Source organism: Cannabis sativa, chromosome 7 (assembly GCF_029168945.1).
Source record: "Cannabis sativa cultivar Pink pepper isolate KNU-18-1 chromosome 7, ASM2916894v1, whole genome shotgun sequence".
NCBI classification, from domain to species: Eukaryota; Viridiplantae; Streptophyta; class Magnoliopsida; order Rosales; family Cannabaceae; genus Cannabis; species Cannabis sativa.
Window position 1 is genome coordinate 1,894,236 of NC_083607.1, and position 27,125 is coordinate 1,921,360.

A 27,125-nucleotide genomic window follows, 5' to 3' on the forward strand; every position below is an offset into this window, starting at 1 on the left:
TCCTGCATAAACTTTTATTAGTATCATGCATGCATGCATACAAAGATTTTCAATCCGGCCCATAATGGTACTTATACACATAATGGTACTTTTGTTAAAAAGAACTATTAAAAACTTTTTAGGTATAAAGATAATATTTTTTTTTTTTTTCAAAAAAAAGTCGTCTTTATGTGAGCCCTAGGCAGGCTCACTTAGCATGTTTATGACTAAGATTGGCGCACTTTGTTGGTGCCTTTTATTTTATTATTTTTCTTTTCTAATACTGGTTTGAATAATTACAAACGAGACTCTTTGTTTTGTAAAATTGAATCAATATAAAGATATATTATGTACCTTTAATTGAATCTTCTCCACTAGTTCATCATATGTGACATTGAAGGGGATGAAAGTATATGGCAAATGATAGGGAAGCTTTTGTACTATCTCATCAAAGACATTGATTACAAATCCACTAAAAGTAATGTTATTGAAGATTTTTGCTGAGTCCAAGCTATGATCCTCACCCTCTTTCACATTCACAAGCTTATCAAATAATGATATACTTGGTACACCAATTTTCAAAGGTTTAGGATTCATTGGTATAGTCCATCCTTTTGGAGTTTTCCAATCTCCCCCTGGCCAAAACACTTGCCCTAAATCTTTCAATGAAGACTTATGAGTATTAATATTGCCACCTTCAATGGTTTTTGAGAAACCATATTCATTTGACCAAAACCCTAGCTCTCTATACCCCTTTCCAACCACATTTATAATTTGAAATATATTTTGGTGGTTAGTAGTACTAGTACTTAAGCCATGAAAATCAACACTTTTCAAAATTTGACCTAACAGTTCTTGTTCATATTCTTTGCGGTTACTAGAAAAAAACTTTTTGGTGGTGATAGCTAGAGCCATTGCCCTAGTTGCATCATATGCTTGGGCTGCAAACATACCGGGCTCGTGGCTATACTCCTTTGGATACATAGAGCTAAATTTTTTATGAAATAATTGGTAGAAGTGTTGCCAATAAGGGTTCTGATCATCTTCTTCTTCTTCTCGAAAATAGCTCTTAAGCCCTAAAACACCTTGCATAGAGGAGAAAGTTGAGGCATTGAAAGAATGAACAAAGTTAGTAATGGAATCGGTTGTGATCCATACATATTCTGTTTCCATCATTTTCATTTCTCTTGCCTTATCAAACAATTTGAGTGCAAATTCGACCGATGAATGAACCACAAAGACTTTACTTTGGTTTTGTTTGAGCCTTTCGAGTTGATTTGTTATCGAAAAAGAAGAAGAGAAAAAAGGTGGAAGTGGCACTAGTTGGCTAATCCTAGCACCAACTTCTTTGAGAGATGAAGATAGATGAGGTAAAACATCATTGATGCTTATTGAATCTTCTTCATAGATTAGAGTCACTTGATGCCACTCCCAAGATTGTACTATGGAAGCTATGGCTTTCATTTGGTTGAGGTTATTGTTTGGTGACAATTGAATAAGAGAAGGCCACATTTGAGTTGCCCACATTGGAAGTAGATTAGGGTTAGTTAATGAGAGAATTGGAATGTGATACTCACTACCAATCTTTGCTACCAATGAAGTCTCTTCCCATGAATGTGAACCCATTATAATGGTTTGGACCCCTTTTTTAATGATGAGGTACCTTGCTGCAATGCCAAAATTCATATGTATAATAAATAGATAATTGATTTAGGATTATAATATAACTTATTGTGACTAAGTGTTTTTAGTCACATTAATACTTATTTTTATTGACTACATTAGCTACCGTCCTACAAATGATTAGCGATTCCATAATTATTATTATTAAAGTAAAATAAATAGATCTCATATATAAATGATTAGCGATTCTATAATTATTATTATTAAAATAAAATAAATAGATCTCATATTAAATTGCGTTGATATAGCATCTCATATTAGGATAGATGCAACTTTCAATTATTTTAGGGGGAGGGCAAAGTGTAAAAAACTTTAAGAGGCCCAAATTTAAATTTTCTAAAGAAAATCAATAATAATTATATATAAAAAATAGATTTGAGGCCTTTTTTGTTAAAGAATTTTTTGGTCCTGGGTGGGGGCCCTTGGGCGTGGGCCCCTGGTGCCTCATCCTTAAGCCGACCTTCACAAACATACACACATATATAAAACGACACGCGTTTTACACATAGTAAATTATTCATTTTTTAAAAAAATAGCAGACAAAATATCTACTATAACTATAATATACGTTATCATTTTAAAAAAATATTAAAATATAATTCTAAAATATAAAGGAGTAAAAGTGGTGTCCTACCTAAAATTTTCAAGATCAGATATATATAAAAATATATATTATGAACTTACAAATCCAAAGCCTCCAATACTATATGTTGGTGGAATCATGGTGAAGTCTTTGTTGCAATTTTTGGCAAGGAAGAGTTTGGCCAAAGCAATCTGAAGAAAAATACCAGCAACTTGTTTGGTTCTTAGGGCTTGAGCATATTCATCTTGTGTGTGAAATTCCCTAATTTGATTTGGATGGTATTTCAAAACTTCTACTAAGTACCTTTGGAGATAAGAACCTGTGCAATAGCCAAATATGGCCTTACTACTCTGCAGTGATCCAATGTCCGGTTCCAACTGTTGTACGGTTAGCATGCTTGCAAGGTTGGCTGTGTATGTTTGTGTTATCACCAATGCCACAAATAGCCATACCAACATTGTCATTCTTGAGAGATTACTATGTAACCTATCACCTATAAAGCCATTTTTATATACATAATTAAATCAATTATTAGTATAATATAAATAGAGTAATAATATGTGAACACAAAATATATACAATAGCTAAGACCCACAATTTAATATAGAGCATTGTTATAAGGCATGAGGTGCCTAGCATCACTTAGAGGTGGGGCCTAGTAATTGGTTAGTGATATTTTTAAATAGTTATTAAATTAAATTATGTGGGACGTGATACTTAATCACACTAATAGCGATATGACCCTCTAAATTGTAAATAGTGTTAGGCAATACTAGTGTCTTTTAGTATTTGTCTTTAAGAAAGTATTGTCACATCACGTGTTGTGCGCGGTGTAGTGGTAGGGTTGCCTTTTCTGGCATGCTTCCTTATTTGGGCTAAGGGTTTAAATGCCACCACAACCGATGAGGTACATACCGAGGATGAGGTATGAGTCCCCTATAGCTAGCAAGTGGTTCCATAATTTTCTAAGCTACCTAATAGGAACAGAGCCACCCTTTGTAAAAGGGTGGTCATGCCCTCCTTCCCCCCCCCCCCCCCCCCCCCCCCAAAAAAAAATAAAACCTTTAATTTATTTATTTTTCTTTGTATTTTTCCATAATTTATATTTTAGCCCCTTAATTTTTTTTTCTCTCTTTTGGCCCCCCTAAATCCAATCTCTGCCTCTCTGTCCTTGAAGCTACCAAAGGGACCACTACAAAAAATCTTACTTTTAGTCACAACAAATCTTGTAAATAAAAGTAAAAAAATTGTGACTAATTATAAATCATCATTGCTATGTTGTGACTAAAATGTCTGTGGTTAAAAATATTAGTCACAAAAATTCCAATTTATTGTGACTAAATATTTTTTGTCACAATGCTTGTTGTGACTAAAACTAAATTAGTGACAACTTGTATTGAAATACTATGTTATAGTCACAAGTAACTTTTTATTGTGACTAAAAGTCACATTTATTCACAAAAATTTTATGTTGTGACTAAAAAGTTGTCACTAAAAGTAACTGTTTTTTGTAATGGGTGGAGAAGTGATCTGTACCACATAATTCCTTTTCTGCATGTTTATCTTTTATAATAATTCACAAACTTTTTAAAAATGATAAATTTGGCCTAATTCTAAAACAAATAATATATTTTGGCCCCTCCTCATTTCTAAAATAATTTAAGTACTAAAATTAAGATTTATGTACAGAAACTTCCATGCATGAATTTTTGCTTTTTATAGGATGTACCCAAAACAAGTTGTTTGAATTATGATTTCAACATCCTAAATTAAATTATCCATTATATATAAACATATATATGTATATTTATATTATTACTTACCATGTAAGGAGAAGAGAGTAGAGAAGGCCAACCAAAATAGGATTCCAATTTGATCTAGAATTGAGGAGTTTTTGATTTGAGGGCAATGATTTCGTTCAATGAGCCATACAACAAAACCATTGTAGATATTGACAAGTACTATAAGAAGCCACATTGACATTGTAAAAGGCTTTAAAAATAACCATGCCCTATTTGATGTTTTTGATCGAAGAGGAACAATCATCACCAACCCACTTTGTGTGTATGGAAGTGTGAATTCAGCATATTCATATCGATTTGCTACCATTGACACATCACCAACTACAGCATCAAATTCCTGCATAAACTTTCATTAGTATCATGCATGCATGCATACAAAGATTTTCGATCAGGCCGACCACATATTGTAGTATTTTTGTAATACTTATACTTTTGTTAAAAAAAACTATTTAAGGGCTTTTTGGGTATAAAGAAAATAGTCTCTTTTTTTTTTAAAAAAAAAAAAATGAAAAAAAAGAAAAAGTCGTCTTTATGTGGGCCCTAGACAAGCTGACTTAGCCTGTTTATGACTAAGGTCGGCCCACTTTGTTAATACTTTTTCTTTTATTTTTTTGCATTTCTAACACTCGTTTGAATAATTATAAACGAGATCCTTTGTAAAATTAAATCAAGATAAAGATATATTATGTACCTTTAATTGAATTTTCTCCACTAGTTCATCATATGTGCCATTGAAGGGGATGAAAGTATATGGCAAATGATAGGGAAGGTTTTGTACTATCTCATCAAAGACATTGATTACAAATCCACTAAAAGTAACACTATTGAATATTTTGCTGAGTCCAAGCTATGATCCTCACCCTCTTTCACATTCAAAAACTTATCAAATAATGATGTACTTGGTACACCAATTTTCAAAGGCTTAGAATTCATTGATATAGTCCATCCTTTTGGAGTTTTCCAATCTCCCCCTGGCCAAAACACTTGTCCTAAATCTTTCAATGAAGACTTATGAGTATTATTATAGCCACCTTGAATAGTTTTTGAGAAACTATTTTCATTTGACCAAAACCCTAGCTCTCTATAACCCTTTCCAACCACATTTATAATTTGAAATATATTTTGGTTAGTACTACTATTAGTACTTAAGGTATGAAAATCAGCACTTTTCAAAATTTGACCTAACACTTGTCCATATTCTTTGTGGTCATTACTAGAAAAAATATTTTTGGTGGTGATAGCTAGAGCCATTGCCCTAGTTGCATCATATGCTTGGGCTGCAAACATACCGGGCTCGTGGCTATACTCCTTTGGATACATAGAGCTAAATTTTTTATGAAATACTTGGTAGAAGTGTTGCCAATAAGGGTTCTGATCATCTTCTTCTTCTTCTCGAAAATAGCTCTTAAGCCCTAAAACACCTTGCATAGAGGAGAAAGTTGAGGCATTGAAAGAATGAACAAAGTTAGTAATGGAATCGGTTGTGATCCATACATATTCTGTTTCCATCATTTTCATTTCTCTTGCCTTATCAAACAATTTGAGTGCAAATTCGACCGATGAATGAACCACAAAGACTTTACTTTGGTTTTGTTTGAGCCTTTCGAGTTGATTTGTTATCGAAAAAGAAGAAGAGAAAAAAGGTGGAAGTGGCACTAGTTGGCTAATCCTAGCACCAACTTCTTTGAGAGATGAAGATAGATGAGGTAAAACATCATTGATGCTTATTGAATCTTCTTCATAGATTAGAGTCACTTGATGCCACTCCCAAGATTGTACTATGGAAGCTATGGCTTTCATTTGGTTGAGGTTATTGTTTGGTGACAATTGAATAAGAGAAGGCCACATTTGAGTTGCCCACATTGGAAGTAGATTAGGGTTAGTTAATGAGAGAATTGGAATGTGATACTCACTACCAATCTTTGCTACCAATGAAGTCTCTTCCCATGAATGTGAACCCATTATAATGGCTTGGACCCCTTTTTTAATGATGAGGTACCTTGCTGCAATGCCAAAATTCATATGTATAATAAATAGATAATTGATTTAGGATTATAATATAACTTATTGTGACTAAGTGTTTTTAGTCACATTAATACTTATTTTTATTGACTACATTAGCTACGTACCGTCTTATAAATGATTAACGATTCTATAATTATTATTATTAAAATAAAATAAATAGACCTTATATTAAATTGCGTCGATATAGCATCTCATATTAGGATAGATGCAACCTTCAATTATTTTAGGGGGAGGGCAAAGTGTAAAAAACTTTAAGAGGCCCAAATATAAATTTTCTAAAGAAAATCAATAATAATTATATATATAAAAAAATATACTATAATTTATATATAAATCAAAAATTTGGGAGAAAACAAAACTTTAGGCCCGACCTTAGATATAAGTAGATTAGATCTGTGCTTAGGACCAACTAAGTCTAGGGGCCAACTTTTTTTTCTTTTAAAAATATACATGTTTACACTAATTTTAAAAAATATCACATTATTTTTTAAATAAGAGTCGAAAAATATATTATTTTGTATAGCTCACTAAATTTCAGTGTTGACCCTGCAAAGCCTCCCTCACCCACATGAATCCGTCCCGACTTCATAAATGCCCTTTAACACTTTTTTAAAAATCTTAAGAATACGAGTAGTATTTATAATAAGTCAATAATAATATATTCTACTTCTAATAATTTAATTTCATCAATTACTATAAAAATACATGCTAACAAAATATATATCGAAATTATAATCAAATAATACGAATTTTACATAAAATTTCTGTTATATAATAATACACTATATAATGAATCTATGCCTTAACACTTTTTTACACATGCAATCGAGTAATTTGAATTTTAATTTTGACATCTTTCATTATCTTGAAATAAAGATAAAGAGCTAGCTAAATAATTCTCAATATATAAATATATATTTTTATACATATATATTCCCACAAGCAAACACAATTATTATTGAGAGACGGTAAATTGGATTATTGGTGCCTAGTCCTTTTTAGTGTCTATCAGTATAATTAAGTATTGCGTTTCATATAATTTAGTACAATAACTTTTAAGAAATATCGCTAATCAGTGCCATTTATATATAGAGGGCCCGTTTGGTACGCAAGATTGGACTGGATTGGACTGAAAAGGATTGGACTGGACTGGACAAGATTGGATTATGCTGAAAGTAATCCTGTGTTTGGTTTAAGAATGGACTGGACTATTTTATTTATTTCCTTTTAGAAAAAAAAAACTTAAATTAAATAAAAATATATAATAATAAATTAAAATTAAAATATATAATAATAAATATATAAAAATAAATAATTCGTAGCAAAAAAAATTAATATATCATATATAATTAAGAATATACATAAATATATAATAAAATATTTTGTCATATTTTTTATTTAATAAATAATTAAAATAGTAAAATAAAAATACTTGAATAATATAAAATTGTTTATTTTAAACACTAATTTAATATAAATATTAATTTTTTAGTAATTTAAAAATAATATATAATTTTATTGTCATATTTTTTTGGGTAAATACCATTTTGGACCCTCTGTTTTACAAAAGTTATCAATTGGACCCTGTGTTTTGTTAAATGACAAAATAGACCCTGTATTTTCTAAAATAGTACAAATAGGACCCTGAATTGATTTTTTGTCAAAATAAAGTTTAATTATAATCCGATCTAAAAGTGCAATGACAAAACTGTTTATATTTTTTGTATCTGTTCGTATTAAGCATTGTCTTTAAGTTGGTTGTATTAAAAAAAAAAAGTTGTCAAAAATTAAGCTCAGGGTCCTATTTTTACTATTTTAGAAAATACAGGGTCCATTTTGTCATTTAACAAAACACAGGGTCTAATCTGTAACTTTTGCAAAACACAGGGTCTAAAATGGTATTTACCCTATTTTTTTTTTAGAATCAATTTAAGTAACTATTATTTAATTAATAATATTCTAAATTTTAAAAACTTATGTATAATAATTCAAAATTATGCATTTTCATTAATTTTAATAAATAAGTTTTTGATAAAAAAAAATGTATAAATAAATGTGTGATAATTATTTCCTTTAAATTCTTATTAAATTTAAAATATATTAATAAAATTAAAATTAAAAAAACGATAAAAAAAAATATCACCTGCATGGGATTATTTATCCCACCCTGCTGGATGGGATAAATACTCCCAGACAGATGAGGTCAACTGGATTAGTTATCCAGACTTCTAACATGCCCAAACACTGGATTGGACAAATTAGCATGTCTAATCCAATCCAGTCATGCGTACCAAACGGGCCCAGAAGGTATTAGGCACTATTAGTACCCACCACTTTCTAGAGTTGTCGCTCCATGATTGGTTTAGCGATATTCCTTGAATTCTATTTTCTTGTTATATATGAGACCGATATTTAATTACACTTATAACACAGTAAGATACTATATAATATTTAATTAATGGCTAAACACTAAACACCACTATCAACTTAATTAACACTAAAGCTAATTAATTATTATATATATTATTAATTAGCATGAGATGATGAATATATAATTCTATATAAGAGTAGATATATATAAATATGAGTAATAATTACTACCACTACAAAAAATTGTTACTTTTAGTGATAATTTTTTAGTCACAATATAATTTTTTTGTGATTAAATGTGACTTTTAATCACAACAAAATGTTACTTGTGACTAAAACAAAGTATTTAGTTTTAGTTACAATAAGTATTGTGACTAAAAATACATATAGTCACAACAAATTGTAATTTTTGTGACTAATACTTTTAGCTACGGACATTTTAGTCACAACATATATAGAAATTATAATTTATAATTAGTGACAACTTTTTCACTTTTAGTACTTATAAGTTTTATTATGACTAAAAATAAAAATTTTTGTAGTGCAGCTAAAAACACCACTAAAATTAAATACCACTATCAACTTAATTAAGACAAAAAATTAACACTAAAAAAGCTTATATAATAATTATTATATATTATTAATTAGCATGAGATGAATAATATATAATTAGGTACCAGCTAGGGCAGCTTTGATGGGATCTCTTTGAGAGGTTGTTATGTGAAGAGATGAGATGTGATGATGATGATGATGATGATAATGATGGCTATATTCCTTGGCTGCCATTGTTATGGCTATTCTTTCTTCCTTCCCAACTCGACTACTCTCATCTATAATCCCACCAATATTAATCACTATATTATTCTTATTATCATCACTAATACTACTACATCTTATTAACATTAATAACATACTTATTATTAACCCAAGAAAACCAACTCTATAATTATTCTTCTTCTTTCTCATTATTATTCTCTCTTTCTTAATATATACTTTCCTTTTTTTCTCTTTTAATAAAGTATATATACATATCATATATCACTCCTAACATTTATATATATACATGGAATAATATTACTTAATTAATATATTAGTTAGTCAAAATCTTGAATTTTAGACCAATAACAATCATACTAGTATAAAGGTATATGTGATTTATATAATATAATATAATCATATATATATAAGGCATGTAGCAACAAATAAGGTCTTTCTATAGACCAAATCAATTCAATGATTTCTAGACCAATTCAATGGAATTTCTGGAAACTAAAGAATCTTTTCTTTGTTTTTTTTTTTTTTCAAAGCAAAAGTAATAAGAATCTTGACCATATATGCAAATTCTCTAATATTAATAATTAATTTGACTATATAAATTAATTAAAAGTTCTTTTTTTTTTACCAATATCTATTTTATATAAAATGTGGCTATATAACAAAATTTTTGGTTTATGAAAAATTATTAGGTGGCTTTTTTTTAAATAAAAAAAATAACAAATTATTAGATGTTGCCACCTAAAGTGATGAATAATAATTTTTTTTAATTACTATATATATATATATGGTCTGTTAGATCTTTCTTATTTCTTTTCCTTTTTTCAGGCTTTTGTGATTTTTTTAATGAGTTCTTTTATAAAGTTACCCAATCCCAAACACTGCCCCTGGAGTCAGTAACCTAAATATTAATCAATACTATACACTTCTCTATTTATCACTCTTAGATTTATTATTTATGGTTATAAAAACTTCTTTACCATAGTAACAAAACTAATATCCCTACTATAAACATATCTTGTACATATTAGTTTGAATTTTATTGTATTTTGAATGTGTTTTATTGGAATTTTAATAACATGTATAGTTTTGTTGTTTTGATGAAACTTTGATATATTATTTGTTTATTTGATGATAGTATAAATTGCTCATACCTCACTGTAATTTTACAGTGTGACTTTAAGATCTTACAATGTGGTCGCAGTTAAAGAAATTATGAAAACTGCATGTGCGATTGTGTAGTTTCGTTCGAAAAAATAATCGATACTCACACCACAAATATTTAAAAGCCATCAGAGGTACTTAGCACCCTCCAAATATCATATCAATTTTAGTGCAATTAATAAGTATCAGGTCTCATATAAGTTAATGTAATAATTTGTACGAATGTCGTTAATCAATCGGAAAATGCTACATCTTGATGTTGTTAAACACTATTGGTACCCAATTATAATGCTAAAAAAATTATGTACTTTTTCCAACAATAGTGGAGAAAAAAAAAATTTGTGAGTAGTGCTAGCGTCAGCCTTCTATTACAATTTCTTAGTCAACCTCTGTGTTTAAAATACATTCTAGAATATATTTTTTCAATTTTTTTATGACGTTGTTCGATATAGTTACAATACTATCTCTATAAATTTTTAAATTTTTTTGAACAGTTTATAATATCAAAATTAGATTTTTTGAACATCCAAAGTAAACTGAAATATCATAAACTTTTTGATTAAATTATTCAAAAATTTACAAAAAAAAATTAAAAAAAAAAAATATTCCCATATGTTATTGAAAGTTGAGTAAAACCCTAAAAACCCCAAGAAAATTGTAAAGTGTCAAATTCACCATTTCTTCTTTCCTTGTGTTCTTCCGATAAACCTCCCATCAGATCAGAAAACGATGATCCAAACCAGATTCTTTCCCAAATGGCTTCTTCCAAGAAACCCATCAAAACCCACTTCTTCATTTTCATCAAAATCCCATTTCAACCAACCCATTATTTCTCCTTCTTCTCCTTCTCCGATCGTCAACCCAATTCTCCTTCAACCACGTGTGGTGGTTTACGACGGAGTCTGCCATCTCTGCCATCAAGGAGTGAAATGGGTTTTCAAATTAGACAAACACAGAAAGATCAAGTTTTGTTGCCTTCAATCCGAGACAGCCGAGCCTTATTTAAGCCTATGTGGACTCAATCGAGACGATGTTCTTCGTCGATTTCTCTTCGTTGAAGGTCCTGGTGTGTTTCATCAAGGCTCTAATGCTGCTCTTAGAGTGGTTTCTTACTTGCCTTTTCCTTACTCTGCTTTGAGTGGTTTTAGGGTTTTTCCGACTACAATTAGGGATTCTGTGTATGATTATGTTGCGAAACGAAGGTATGAATGGTTTGGGAAGGAGAATGATTGTTTGGTTTTGGGAGAAAAGGAAATGCTCGAACGATTTATTGATAGAGATGAAATTTTGGGTCAGTTCTAATTGATATTGAAAAGGTTAAAAATTGAATCTTTTTGTGTGTTTCTCTGTTTCTATAAATATACATACAGTTCTTCTTTTTCATGAGATGCAATTTGTCATTTTGGTAGGGAAAAGAAAAACTTGAATTTCAAATGTTGAATGAATCTTTTGAGATCAAGCTTAATGGGTTGGTTTGTTGGGATTAGACAACTATGATTGGAATGTTGATGAACATCTCATCAGTTTCTTTGGAAAACTTACAGTGGTTAGTATCTGTAATCAGAACAATCTCATTTTCCTATGTTCCTTGGCTAGAAGTATTTGGTAGTTGTTGAATTAATGGATTCTTCAACTCAGAGAGTATGCTATCATTTGTTGTATGTTATGCTTAGAAATCAGGCTTTCCATGATGAGAAGAGAAGGTAATCAGATCATCTGCAGCCTTGGCCATCAAGATTCAAAGCTCTATCATTGACACTGAGTTCAGTGGTGTTACCAACACGCAGCGATTGGATCGTCGTTTGATGCACTTGCTCACTCTCCATTCCAGTTCCATTGTGTTAGTTCAGCTCATCCTAGTCACATGTCACATGTCTCTAGCCTATTGGTCTCTAACCCTTTCACTCGAATTGCCAACATGTCAAGACTTTGTTAGTTATGTTAGTTAAATTTCTGTTATGTATGTGTTGCCTAGTTGTCATGTCTTGTCGGTTGGTTAGAGCTACATTGTGAGTAGAGAGAGATTTCTCTGAGTGTTCGAGAGGCCATTGTCAAGGCTTGCTCACCCTGCAGATTCAGGGAGTTCAGAACAAAGGGATTAGGCTCTCAATGAAACTTGGGGAAGTTCAAATCTCTTTAACTCATTGTGTTTATTTCGGGTTGGTACTTGAGATTGGAGTTAGGATTGTGATCCTAACACTTTGGTTGTTCCTCTGCCCTTGAAGCTGAGTCTCGGGCCTTTCATACTAATTGCCAGGTGCTTCATTCATCGGGCTGTGTTATGTGTTATGTACAACCATTCTTAACTGGACTCATTCTTTGGGAAAGTGTATCTACCATGATTCTCCATCCTCAACATTGTGATGTTTTCGTTAAGGAAAAGAAACAATCTTAATGGGTTGGAGAGGAGATTATATGTGACTTGAGTTTTATAAGATGGAGATTCTTGTGTTGTTGTTCTTGATGGATAACAATGCTTGATAGATTCTATAAATATATCTATTCTATATAAAGTGTGCCTATATAACCGAATTCTTGGTTTATGAGAAATTCATGGGTGACATCTTATTTATATTAAAAATAAAATAGTTTATTATTAAAAATAGAATGGTTTATGAGAAATTCATGGGTCACTTTTTATTTATATATAATAAAATAAAAATAAAATAAATCTCATTAAATTCAAAAAAAAAAAAAACATCATTAAATAAAAACAAAAAAAATGACTCAACATCAAATCTTCAATTACACGATACATGTAATTACTCAAACATCACATCTTTCAATTATAAAAAAAAAATGACTTTTTAGGAGGGAAAATATGATTGTCTAATAGAGCTAAAACAATATGTTTCCAGTGTGATGAAAAATTAAAGCAACAATTTTGCTAATATCAAAAAGTTTAATTCAATTAATATTAATATATAATTTTACGCTTTCTAGAATCAATATATGAACAATAATTTGAATAAATCTTATAATTTTAATTTTTTAATTCAATTAATAATTATTTGTCACGTAATTATTAAGTCCTTTCCCTTTAATTTTCCTTTTGTTGATGATACTAATTTATTCATATTTTGATTTCTACAATTTTTGTGTTCAGACCATTAAGGTAGTGTTCTACTAGGGGATCTAACGAGTTTTGCCCATTCGCTAATGGTCTTTAATAGTTCAAATTCCAGTATTGTATAAATCTTCAATTTGTTCTATTTCTTATATTAACTGAAATTTTGCTACTTTTTTTTTTTTAATTTACAACTTTATTGTTTATATCTTATTAGGGACATTCATGGAAATTATGGTTTCTTTGAAATATACAATTAATGAGCATTACTTTTTTATCATAGTGTATTTTCAATAGTTGAAAACCTCAATAATCTCTATCATTTGATATCAAATAATACAAAATTATCATGATGTATACATTATGGTTATTTAATAAGTAATTAGTGTGTTAAAATTGTCAAGCTGATATTTAGAATTGTTTATAATTGAATTGTTTCTTTGTCAAAATTAATATTAAATATATTTATATGTTTATAGGTTTATCTATTTTCTCTTAGATCAATCATGCTCATATAGCAAAAAAATCATACTCATATAGACATGTTATTTTCATTTTGTAATTTAGATCTTCTTAGTCATTATTTAGTTCACTTAAACCTTTTCCGATTATGGTAACTGAAGTTAGCGTGACAAATTATTGTTCATATATTGAATAATTATTTTTGAATAATAGGATTCATATATATAACTGTGTATATTGAATTCTTTATTCAAATAATTATTTTTTATTTTTATGTGATTATTTATTGTTCATATATTTAAAACCCTATTTGATTAAAGTTAAGATTATAAGATTAATTAATTTGTGATTTCTTCCTATACACATAATAATAATCTCACATAATAACTAATAATATTTTTTCTTTAATTTTTAATTGTATAACTTTCAAATAACATAGAAAAAAATTAGCATAAAATTTAGTATACGTGTCTCGCACGTAGCTTTTTACTAGTATATATATATATATATATATATCTTTGTACCATAATAGATTAAAAATTTGAAAAAATTTACAAAAATATGCACAGAAATTTTTTTATTTTTTACTTTTTTGAAATTTTTTATTTATAAAAATATTTCATCAGTATCAACTGTTTTTTTAATTATTTTATAGTTTATTTATAGTTATTTTATAATTGATTTCATGTGATTTTTTAGTTGTTTTTTTACTTTTTGCTGAACAAAGTGTAGTTTTATAATTTTGAAATTTTACAAGAGTATTTTTGTAATTAAAATTTATAAACCGTAAAATTGTAAATAAAATATAAAAGAATGGTATTTTTGAAAATTCTTCTTTAATAAAAAGTTAAGGGTGATTCTAGCACCCTCCTAAAATGGATGCATCAATACATTTTAATCTATTTCGGTATTTAGAAGAATTTTTTATTCCAATTTTTTTCCAGTCGTGTACGTTATAATTATGTAACACATTTTGTAAAATTTTGAAAAATTCGAAATAATTTACAATATAAAAAATAATGTTGAAACAATGTATTTTACACACTTAAAATAAAGGGGAATTATCTCATATACTATTTTTTAAACTTTTTTTTTAAATTCACGGTTTGGGTTTCCAAAGTGGTTGCAGTGCTAGTTGCAATAGGAGCTTCTATACGATTTTTGTTGCAATTTAAGTTTCATCGCTAGTTGCAATAAGGGTTTCTATGTAAAATTTCGTAAAAATGCAAAAAAAAAAAAAAAAAAAAAAAAAAAAACTGGTTTGAAGTATAAAAATGAAAAAATCCCTAAAATAAAAGAGTCACACGCGTGTAATAGACTATTTAAACCCTGTTTTCGGTATGTTAAATTTTTTTGAGTTCTCAAAATTTCCAGAATCAAATAACTATAATGTAAACTATTATATATATATAAAAAAAAAAAAAAAAAAACACTAAAAAAGTTTCTCAAATACTAAAACATATAGAAGTGCATGAGGAACATCCTTTGTATGGGGTGCATTGTAAAATTTTCCGAACTTAAGTTGTAGATTAATTTCAACAAAATATGTAATCCAACCTTTCTTTCTTTCTTTCTTTCTTCTTTTTTTTAAATGAATCCTTATATAAATTTTTCTTCAAAATATTCTTGTGGAAGATTTTTCTAATATCAATTGGTAATTTAAAATCCAAGTATCTTTTCACAATTCCAAAGGGGGTCTAATTGAAATAATTATATACCTTTTTCTCTCTTTCTTTTTGGCATAAAGATTGGAATGATTCCATTCTTAACATATAATCATCTTTTGTTTTATTATTATTATTCTTAGAGAGAGATTTATGCTGAAAAAGGAAATATGTTTGGTTGTGAGTAAATATATTAATTAGTAATTATATTTTAATATTAAATTTATTTATTTATTTTAATTTTTTGGTAAATCAACATCATGCTCTTTTTCTCTAAATCAAGATATAATCTTGCCTTCAAGGCAAGCACAGACCTTTTTTTATTGGGATGATATCAAATATTCTAATCTCATTAATTTGTTAGTTGGAAAAATAAATATTAAAAAATTAAAAATAACAACACTTCTTTAAAATATTGATACAACTAAATTATAGGCTAAAAAGCCTTACACAGAGTAGAAAATAACTATGCAATAATAAGCATAAATTTTGTATTATGTTAAACTATGTGAGAGATTATCTTATATATTTGAAAATATCATAAAATAAAATTTCTATGAATTATCTACCAACACATCTTTCCTCTACTCCAATTTTCTAAAAACATAAATTTGGAAATTGGATTTTTGTGTAAAAAAATAAATAATTCACAAGAAAAAGTACGAAAAAAAAAAGAAAATAAAAAGATTCAACAAAAAATTTCATATCGAACATAAAAATTTGATTTATTTTATTTTCTACAATTTTCTTAACTTTTTTTTTACCGAAATTCAACCTTCAAACATAACTTAAAAAGAAAAACATTAATAAAATTCATTATAAAATACCTCAATTCAACTAAACTCGTCTTCCTCAACCTATCCAAAAACCTAACTCATCTTTGCCTTTTTCTATTTCACCAAAATTCAACTTTCAAACATAACTTAAAACAAGCATTAGCAAAATTCATTATAAAATACTCGATTCAACTTAATTCGCCTTCCTCAACCCCTCTAAAACCCTACACACGAGTATTAGAACTCAAAGAAGATGAACTTATAGAGATTCGTCTTGGAATAGAATTTTTTACTCTAAAACCCCCAACAAAGACTCATATTTGATTTATTTCTCCTTTTAAAGATAAACAATGTGTGTTCCCCTTAAATCTAACTCGTCTTTACCTTTTTCTTTTTCTTTTTCTTTTTCACTAAAATTTAACTTTCAAACATAACCTAAAAAAGAAAAACATTAGGAAAATTCATTATAAAATATCTCGATTCAACTAAACTCATCTTTCTCAATCTCTCCAAAACCCTACACAGAGTATTAAAACTCGAAGAAGATGAACTTGTACAGATTCATCTTGGAATAGAATTGTTCACTCTAAAACTCCCAAGCAAGATTTGTATTTGATTTATTTCCCCTTTCAAAGAGAAACAATATGAGCTCTCCTTAAACATCTCACATGTCCCGCATATGACTAAAGTTCATTTGTCTCACCCCCAATAGACTAAAGTTTTTTATTTTCCTACCAATGTGCTTTTCTTGTGAAAGAATAACCTAAGCTAGAATACCTCAATTTAACTAAACTTATCTTCCTCAACCTCTCCAAAAACCTAACTCGTCTTTACTTTTTTCTTTATCATCAAAATTTAATTTTCAAATATAACCTAACAAAAAAAAAAAAACCTTTAGCAAAATTCATTATAAAATACCTCAATTACTAAACTCGTCTTTCTCAACCTCTTCAAAACTCTACACACGAGTATTATAACTCAAAGAAGATGAACTTGTAGAGATTCATCTTGGAATAAAATTTTTCACTCTAAAACTCCCAAGCAAGACTCATATTTGATTTATTTCCCCTTTTAAAGAGAAAAAATATGTTCCCTCCTTAAACATCTCACATGGCCCCCATATGACTAAAGTTTCTTTGTCTCACCCCAATAGACTAAAGTTTCTTCTTTTCCTACCAATGTGCTTTTCTTGTGAACCTTAGCTAGAATACCTCAATTCAACTAAACTCATCTTCCTCGATCTCCCCGAAAACCTAACTCGTCTTTACCTTTATCCTTTTCAATAAAATTCAACTTTCAAACATAACCTAAAAATGAACATTAGCAAAATTCATTATAAAATACCTCGATTCAACTAAACTCGTCTTTCTCAACCTCTCTAAAACCCTACAAACGAGTATTACAACTCGAAGAAGATGAACTTATAGAGATTCATCCTGGAATAGAATTGTTCACTCTAAAACACCTAACAAAGACTCATATTTGATTTATTTTCCCTTTCAAAGAGAAACACAATGTACTCTCCTTGAACATCTCACATGGCCCCCCATATGACTAAAGTTACTTTGTCTCACCCCAATAGACTAAAGTTTCTTCTTTTCCTACCATGTGCTTTTCTTGTGAAAGAACAACTTAAGCTAGAATATCACAAACAAAAAATATCATTCCTTTCCAACAAAACACAAATAGATCAACAAATAGCATAAAAAGACAAATAGAGAATGAGAAAAAAAAAATCTGTACAACTTGGATAGATACAAGTACAAATGTTTTTGGCAACCAACAAAATAAATGAGCTGGACATGTTCCTGTTGGTCATAGAATAGACTCATTATATGTATATGCAAAAGTGTTGCATTACAAAAGTATCAACACTGTTATATATTTAACAAATTAACTAAAATTATGAAAGAGGACACAAAAAAGGACAAGTCTTTTCAATTTTTAGCTCACCCCCATTTAGTCAACCCCCCTATACACATAATCATCATCATAATCATCATCATCATCATCACAAACTCTCCTTCAAGTGCTCAAAGCTTCAGATTTGCACACAGGGCACACATTCTTTATAAGTAACCATCTCTTCAAACACTCTGCATGGTACTCATGTCCACAATTGAGGATTCCAATCTTCTCAAGATTCTTATACTCATCCTATGAAAAATCCCAAAACAAAACATATTATTAGTTTATAGATTGAGAAAGTTAAGAACATATACAAAAAAAAAAAAAAAGAATTTCATAACTAGTTTGTAGTTTTTACCTGGCATATAATGCAACAATCATCTTCCTTATACTGACAATCAGCTTCTTCTAAGTTCAATCTCATTCTAGATGATAAATATGGCTTTGTCTTTAATTGGCTTGTAATGGCGTCCTCTGATAGCCCTGTATTAACATTACCAATCCTCTCCCCTAATGCAAGAAGTTCCTGCACATATTTTTGAGTATAACGGGTTGAGTTGTGTTCATCTTCATGATTAGGAAAGAAAAAACAATATGAACACCGATGCATCTTTACCTCGTAGGACATGTCTTCAATATCCAAACGCATGTCACTGTGGTGATCGGGAAATTCTCCTACTTCGTATAAGTCTGGAAGCTCGAGTATGGCAACCTCCTGTGCAGTGATAAAATGAAGTAACAATGAGAAATCATTCATAGTTCAATGAATATATAGTACATGGATGATAACCGAGTTTGAAGAAAATTACATCAGCATGTAGAAATCTCAAATGAGGAAGATGTTGCTGTCTCAAAGCGTTGTTATCAGGAGTGACTCCTCGATGTGGTCGGTATATCCTGATGCCAGTTGGTGGAGCAGTTGTATTGCTGCGAGAGGAATTCGCGGAAAATCTGTGTGAAGCTGCAGTTGAGTTACTATTTCTCGGTCCCATCATAGGTGGCGGTAATGCATGGTGAGTGTGATGGTGATGGTTTACTGATGGAGGCTGTCTTACACTCTGGGAATTTCTAGTGTTAGCTGCTGCTTCATGATATCCTAGATTGCTCCCTGTAAAACAATAGAGAAAAGAAGATGGTTAGCTTTGATAAACCAAATTAGAATCAAAATTGAATGGGAGATTATAACGGAACAATGAGTTACCATGCATTAAGGATAAATTCGGGGCCTGGTTCCAAGCTTGAGCGCTTCCATCACCGGAATTGTTGCTTAAGTGTTGTTCCAACCATATGCCAGATGGTGGCTGAAAGTGCTGACCAGCATAGTTTCCTTGAGCAAGATGGTTATGGTTGTTATGATCATGCATCACAGCACACTCCATCCCGGCTGCAACCAATCTGTTCCTTGAACCATTCTGAGGTCCTACTTCCATTATTGGCTGAACCCCATTTCCCATGTATTGAGGAGGAGGAAATGGTGATGGATCAGAGACAGCAACCCCGCCAGGATATCTTGCGTTCAAAGGAGGAACTGAAGAACTCGAGGTTGCAGAGGCATTAAAATGTTGGTAATTTCCAGGGACAACTTCAGGAAGTTTTCTCTTGCACGGACCTCCTCTAGCACCATCAATAAAGTGATTAGTTCTTCCATACTCATCTGTAGAAATTCCATTACCGCCGCCGCCGCCTACTCCATAATTACTAGAAGAAGCCTGCATTTGATCAGAGGTGCTGTGATTTAGAGGAACCGGTATCACCCCACCACCACTAGATGGTGGCATAAATGTGTAGTAGACATTGGCGGGAGCAGCGACATTCAGATCAAGATTACGGTGATGGTGATGCTGCACGCCATTGTACTGTGTCATCCCATAAAAAACTCCATTGTCGTATCGTTCGGGAGCGTATTGGTTATCGAAATTTGAGCTACTCCGTGAAGCTGTCTCCATTGTGTGAACGTTTGGCTGTTGAAAGTTTGGTGTATGCCCTAAATTGATGGCGGGACCAGGATAGAAATAGCCGCCTTGCCCTTGTTGATCCATTTCAATCATCTGATTAATGCAGAGCATATTCCTCTGCCCCATCAATCTATGAAGACAGAATATAAACCTGCTCTTCAACCAAAACACACAGCAGAATATAATTAAATAACTGGAATCAGAGTATAAAAGACATAGAGAATTCTCATATAGACATAGAGATATTAGTAATCTTTTAATTTACTCTCAACTGTCTAACATCAATTACTATCACATAATCATATCTTAGCATAACAATTACCTAAGAAAAATGTTAAAAATCATAACAAGAATCACCTAGAGAAAATCAATTAAGGACATAAATGATGCATTTGATAGGAAAAACAAAACATTGCAAAGTTTACAGACAGAAACCATAAGCATAAACTATCCAACAATAAACAACCAAACTCAATCCAATAATTAGAAAATGAAAAAATAAAGATAGACCAAACAAAATTCAATCTTTGGAAATCTAACTGAAATTAAAAAATGAATAAAGCAAATTGAATAGATTTTCAAAATGTAATAAGTTTGAACATGGTAATGGTATAAATTTCATATATTCTTAACCAAGCTAAACAATAAAGCAATTCTAATTTAAAGAAGTAATTTTTCTTGTTCTGTTCATAGCAATCTAGAAAAACATATACACTATTTGCCAGAAGATATGTCATGGCAGATTAAAGCAAAGTACATAGATAGACCAGAGACGCTATAATATTAATGCACATATATATATTATAAAAGAACAGAAATAAAAAAAATAAAAAAATCTAAAGAACATACAAAAGGGAAAACTATACGGGAAAACATCGATAATCAGCTTCATCGATAAAAGTTCAAAATTATATCTTTTAACCAAATAAATAAATATTTAAATGGCTTGTAGCTTTTTTCAATGACCCGATGAAACTAAAATCTGAATACCCATTAAAAATCATAAGAAATTACCCAGAAAAATTCATAAGAAAGTCTTAAAAAAATAAAGCCCCAAAAATAAAACTTCATCAAAAAAAAATCCAAAATTTGTTCTTTTACCTTTACAATCATATGAACAAAAAAAAAAACCCAGAAAAATTCCAAAATTTCACCGACGGAATCAATCCCTAGAAACCAAACCCATTAATTTCAAACAATCCCCAGAAAAGAAAATCAAACAACAACAACAACAACAACAAAAAACCCTAAATTGCAGTAAAGAAGAAGAAGAAGCAAAAATTGAAGAAACACACCGTGAGATACGGAATCGATGAGGCTCAAAAAGCGATTAGGGATCTGAATTCTGAATTCTGAAGAAGAAAGATGAAAACTTTATGCGATTGAAATTATTGAGAGAGAAAGAGAGAGAGAGATTATAGAGAGAGATTGAAATTATTATTGGGAAGCTTTCTTTCGTGTTTATATTTATTTATCATTTTCCTTTTTTTCTTTTTTTTTATTTTTCTAATAATTAATTTAATGACGGTTAATATGATAGTCCATTAGTTTCCTAATTTTTATGCCGTTATTGGCTTTTTGTGAATTTACTAAAATACCCTTTTTTATGAACGTTACTGTTACTTACTTACCTTATTTTTGAGTTTACCGTTAAATAATTATGTTTATTTGTTTTTATTTTTTTAAAAAACTCTTTTTTTTTTTTTCTTCCTCTTCTTAATTTGAACAAAATCGCATTTTCCTAAATTATTATTATTTCTTTTTTAAATTGGGAGTAAAACTCTTAATAATTTCATTTGTTTGCCATTAACTCTCAATATTTAAATTTTAATCGTAAAATTACCAAAATTATGATATCGTTAGCAATTTACAATTTTTATCCAAATTTAATTGTTAACTGTCGCATGACTGATTGTTTACGTGAACACAGTATACACATGGCAAAATTTTATAGATCCACATAAAAAAAACTTTTTTTCTTTTTCTATATTTTCCTTTGTTTTCTCTCTCTCTCTCTCTCTCTCTCTCTCTCTCTCTCTCTCTCTCTCTCTCTCTCTCTCTCTCTCTCTCTCTCTCTCTCTCGATAATGCAGGTACCTAAGACCACGACCTAGTTGCTGCCGTTGAGGACCATCGAGCCAGACACTTTTGTCGAGGACCATCGACCCAAGTAAGTCTCGATCGCCTCTTTCTCTCTCTCTCGATCTAGGGTTTTTCATAATTATTTACAATCTTATTGATATTTATGTGTATAAATATCCATATTTGAGTATTATTGTGTTCTTTATTTTCAAATTTGAGAAAAAAATAATGGCTATAGGAAAATAAATTTAAGGTTTCCAAATTTGAGTTTTCAGATTGAGATTTTGTGTATATATATATATGTGCGTGTATTTGTTTGTTTATTTGTTGAAATTATATTTGTTTAAATTTAATTTAAGTTTTTTTTATTATTTTTTTTTTTTTTGTGTGTGTGATATGGAAGTGAAAAATAGATTGTGGTGGTAATTCTATAGTAGTGGGTGGTGATGTTTACAGTGGCTATGGATGGTGGTGATTTCGGTACTGGTGGTGGTAGTGTTTACGGTGGCTATGGATGGTGGTGGTGGTGACAGTATATAGACTGAAGAAGAATAATGAAAAATATAAATATATTAGAGAAAAAAAAAAGAAAAAATATATTTTTTTTTTATTTTAATTTTTTTAGTATAATTATTTACGTTGGCCAATAAAATTGTGATACGTGTACACTTTGTCCACGTGGACCATCCAACATGGTAGTTAAAAGCCAAATTAAGATGGAAATTGTAGATTGTTAATGGTATCATAATTTTAGGGGTTTTGCCGCCAAAATTTAGGTTTTGAATTGCAAGCAAAGTGAAACTATTAGGGGTTTTGCCGCATTTCACTATTTTCTTTTAAGAAAAAATAATTTTTTTTTTTAAAATGGATTCTTCATTAAACATAAATGATTACAAAGGATTAGGCACATCAAGTGCAATAGCTTGACGAGCACAAGAGGAATCAAGCCCAATCCAAAGAGCACAAGTTTGTGAACCAAAGCGTGATTGGCTAATAGATGAGCTACTTTGTTGGCTTCACGGTATACAAACGAGATACTAACAACACAATTTAATGATTAAAGATTTCTAATGTGTTTTATTAAGCCATCAACATCTCTGTAATTTCGTTTGAATTTTTTTGGGTTGTTAAAAATTCTTCTAAACTAAGATAATTGGATTCAATCGTTCGTTAAATTCCACTAACAAGTGGTTGACTTTGATGGAAGTTTAGGGGTACGATTTTGTATATGTTAAAGTTCAGATACCAAAGTTTGGGGATACGGTTTAGTATATGGACAATCATCACATTAGGCGTCTGTTAGTAAAAATTTAAAGAAATTTGACAAAAATTTAAGGGGTACAATTTGATTTATATCAAAAATCAAGAGCTCAATTTGGTATATCTCAAAATTTAAGATAAAAAGCTCGTAATTAATCTCATAAGTATCGACTAAATAGTGTTACGAAAAAAAAACACAATCAAAATTTATTAGTTATAATAGTTTAAAGTAATTTAACACTGTGGTATTATTCCTTAACCCCCAACCAAGATTCGATTAGTTAGTTAGTCTTTAACTAACTTAACTATCAAAAAAGACAACTTGCATATTGGGCTCTTGGCCTATATAAAGTGAACTACTCCTCTCATTTTATAACAAGTGAAAACAAGTCAAACACAAAAAGAATAAGAAAGTAGAGAGACACAATACAGTAGAGAAAGAAGTTAGAGTGAGAAATGGAGAGAGAGAGAGAGAGAGAGAGAGAGAGAGAGAGAGTTGGGATTGGAAAATTGTATTGAGCAACATTGTTGATTGTGTTGGCTCGGGTTAGTGAGTTAATGAGTGTTGAGGGATTACAACATGGATGACTTGCTATGATTATTTTCTTGTAGCTCCTGAGATTGATATCTCTTATTCTCGTTATCAATAAAGATTGGTGGCAATGTTTTCAAACTGGAGTATGACCAAGTTCACATTGAACTTTGGATCGGAACAAGTATAAATCTCTGTGTTATTGTGTCTGATAGTCATTTCGATTTATCTGTGTGACAGTCAGTAGTCCCGTGATCCGTAAGGGGAAATACCGGGTAAGTTGTGCAATCCCACATCGCCTGGGGAAGGTCAAGTGGGATGATTCTGAGACTGTGTAGGCATGGGACTACGCAGTTGACGAGAGCATAAATGGATTGATTGGTACTACCTATATCAACAAGGTGCATCTTATTTTTCGGTAGCCCATCTCGAAAGAACTCCACAGTTAAGCGTGCTTGTTTTGGAGCAATTTCAAGGATGGGTGACCTCCTGGGAAGTTTTCCCAGGATGCGTGTGAGTGAGGACAAAGCACGCTGAAAACACTCGTGTTGGTCTGTAGGGTCAGTCATCAATCCAGGAAGCAGCCAGGGTGGCGTACTCGTGTATAAGAGCCATTAGTCCGTGGGTGTAAGGGCCCAATGGAGGCTTGAAGCGGGGACGTTACAATCTGTGTTATATTTTTCTGGCTTAATGTGTTTGCTGATTTTTGTTCTTGATTTGTTTGTTTTGATTTAACTTTTGTTTGTTTAAGTGTGATCTTGAATCTGGAATTACAGAGGGTAGTTCCTATGTATCATAGCTAAATTTCCTACAAACACAATGTGAAATAAAAATATAGGGGTACTAAAAAAAAAAGAAAATTACATTGTATACCCATTTTATTTTATTTATTTTAATTTTTACTTTCATTTTCATATTCTTTAAGATATACTCACTTTTATAGATAATGTCTCAATTATACCCCTTAAGTTAATATAAAATATGTGTTACCCTTAAATAGAGAGTGAAGGTATATTAGGCAACCCACTAAAAAAATAGATATATAAAAAATAACATATACGGTAAATACTATTTTGGACTTCTATTTTATAAAAGCTACCGATTGAATTATCTGTTTAGTTAAATAACAAATTGGACTTAATATTTTTCAAAATAATATAAAATAGTATCGTGAACTGATTTTTTGTCAAAATAAAAGTTAATAATAATATGATTTAGAGTTGTTAGGATAAAATTGGATATATTTTCTACATATGTTTGTTCTAGAAATTGTCTTTAAGTTGATTATATTAAAAAAAAATCAAAAATTAAGTTCAAGATATTATTTTATACCATTTTGAAAAATATAAAAAATCCAACTTATCATTTTACAAAACAAAAAGTTTAATCGATAATTTTTACAAAACTTAATATCAAAAATAATATTAACCCTAAAATATAATTTGGAGACAAAATATCTTTCAATTGTAATAATTAAGGATGACCAAGAAGAAGAACATAGTAAAGAATTACTTGATTTAAACGTTTTTTTTTTCTTTAAAATGGAAATTTATAAAACGTTTTTGTTGTGTTATAAAGATAGAAAGAAGTGTTATGCTCAAGTATTTAATTAAAAAACGTCGTCGTTTCATACTTTCTAAAGTCAAAGGTGGCTGCTTTTATTTTAACTGAGAGTTTTTTAGACCAACATTTACATCTACACTACATCATTATTTGCCACGTCATCACCACCAACAAATGTGAGAACAATTTTTTTATTTTTTTTCTAAAAAATAAATAAATAAAAAGGTTCATAAAATGCCTAAGGGATATTCTTTTATGCAAATTTACAATTACAGGTAGAAATGAGGTGGGCCTCATATTATTTTATTTTTAAAAAAATAATAAAAAATTGTTGCATGAGAATGGTATTCCTTTTTGGTATTTTTAGATATTATTATATATTATATAATAATAAATATAAATTAATTATTTATTTATGAATCATATGACAAGAATTGTCTACCTCTTAGGTTGTGACACCTAATTCCAAAAATATAAATAAATATTACTAATTGTTTTAATATCATTTTTTTTAAGATAGGGTTATTAATTATGAGAATCAAACCACTTGTTTTTCATAAACTATGTGTAATTAAAAATAAATTGTCCACTTTAAAATTATGTCTAATTTTTACAATTAACCCAAAATGTCAATATCAAAAGAAATATAAATAATGGGGTAGATAGAAAGTAGAAAACTCACATCATTATTAATGTTAATTGTTCTATCCAAATTCCAAATTCACTTTTTTTAATTACATAAAAAAAGAAAATACATTTCATAAATTATCATATTGTCTATATTCTTTTGCTTGGACTTTTTCTTTTCAAGTAAAATATATTATAGAATTTTTTTTTAAACAAAATAACAAAAGCATCTCACAACAAAAATAATAAGGTTGATAACAACCATGTTAAAAATAAATAAAAAATAATTATAAAAAATTACAACAATCAAACAAAACAATAAAATATAAAAGAAGAAGAAGTTGAGTTTATAAGCTAGTAGTATTTGACCTTGGAGCTAGGGTAAATCTCATTTTATTCTTCAAAAATATTGGTAGTTATTAAATATATTTAATTATAAATATTAATTTTAAAAATATTAAAAATCATTAAATTTTAATTCAATGATGAATAATAATAATAAAAATTTAATTTATATGCTTAATTTTGTTACTTAATTAAAAGATATATTAAAATATATTTTCCTTTTACATTATATTAAAAATATATTTATATACAAAATATTTAAATAATTTTTTTTGGGTCAAAAAAACTTTTTTTTCTTTATTTTTTCTGATAATAGCTATTCATGTGTAATAAAGTACATAGATATAATACTAGTTCTTTTATTTGATATTTTTGTTATTTTGCATCTTATTTAACTATTCATTAAAAATTGTGGAAATTACTACTATACTTCGGGCTTACTTCGTAAAAAGAGGTTAGAGGTCGAGGTTGAGGCTGGGTCGGGGTTGGGGCCGAGGCCGAGACT

The 27,125-nt window shown here is 29.6% G+C and overlaps 3 protein-coding genes and 1 pseudogene across 3 annotated transcripts; 1 reads left to right on the forward strand and 3 right to left on the reverse strand.

The window, feature by feature from the left end:
• Positions 1-309: 309 nt before the first annotated feature.
• Positions 310-1,605, reverse strand: LOC133029192 (glutamate receptor 2.1-like). Its single transcript, XM_061101682.1, has one exon. It carries the CDS (start codon positions 1,603-1,605, stop codon positions 310-312), a length of 1,296 nt encoding a protein of 431 aa, XP_060957665.1.
• A 729-nt stretch (positions 1,606-2,334) lies between these two features.
• Positions 2,335-9,422, reverse strand: LOC115697660 (glutamate receptor 2.7-like; annotated as a pseudogene).
• Positions 9,423-11,000: 1,578 nt separating this feature from the next.
• Positions 11,001-13,078, forward strand: LOC115698114 (uncharacterized). Its single transcript, XM_030625288.2, has 2 exons — positions 11,001-11,671; positions 11,790-13,078. Exons 1-2 carry the CDS (start codon positions 11,110-11,112, stop codon positions 11,804-11,806), a joined length of 579 nt encoding a protein of 192 aa, XP_030481148.2. The 5' UTR covers positions 11,001-11,109; the 3' UTR covers positions 11,807-13,078.
• Positions 13,079-18,071: 4,993 nt separating this feature from the next.
• On the reverse strand, positions 18,072-21,742 carry LOC115697280 (probable E3 ubiquitin-protein ligase ZFP1). The gene is made up of 6 exons (XM_030624219.2): positions 21,508-21,742; positions 19,459-20,363; positions 19,067-19,365; positions 18,874-18,972; positions 18,616-18,783; positions 18,072-18,506 (listed from the first exon to the last, which is right to left on the reverse strand). Exons 2-6 carry the CDS (start codon positions 20,336-20,338, stop codon positions 18,375-18,377), a joined length of 1,578 nt encoding a protein of 525 aa, XP_030480079.2. The 5' UTR covers positions 20,339-20,363; positions 21,508-21,742; the 3' UTR covers positions 18,072-18,374.
• Between the last annotated feature and the right edge of the window lie 5,383 nt (positions 21,743-27,125).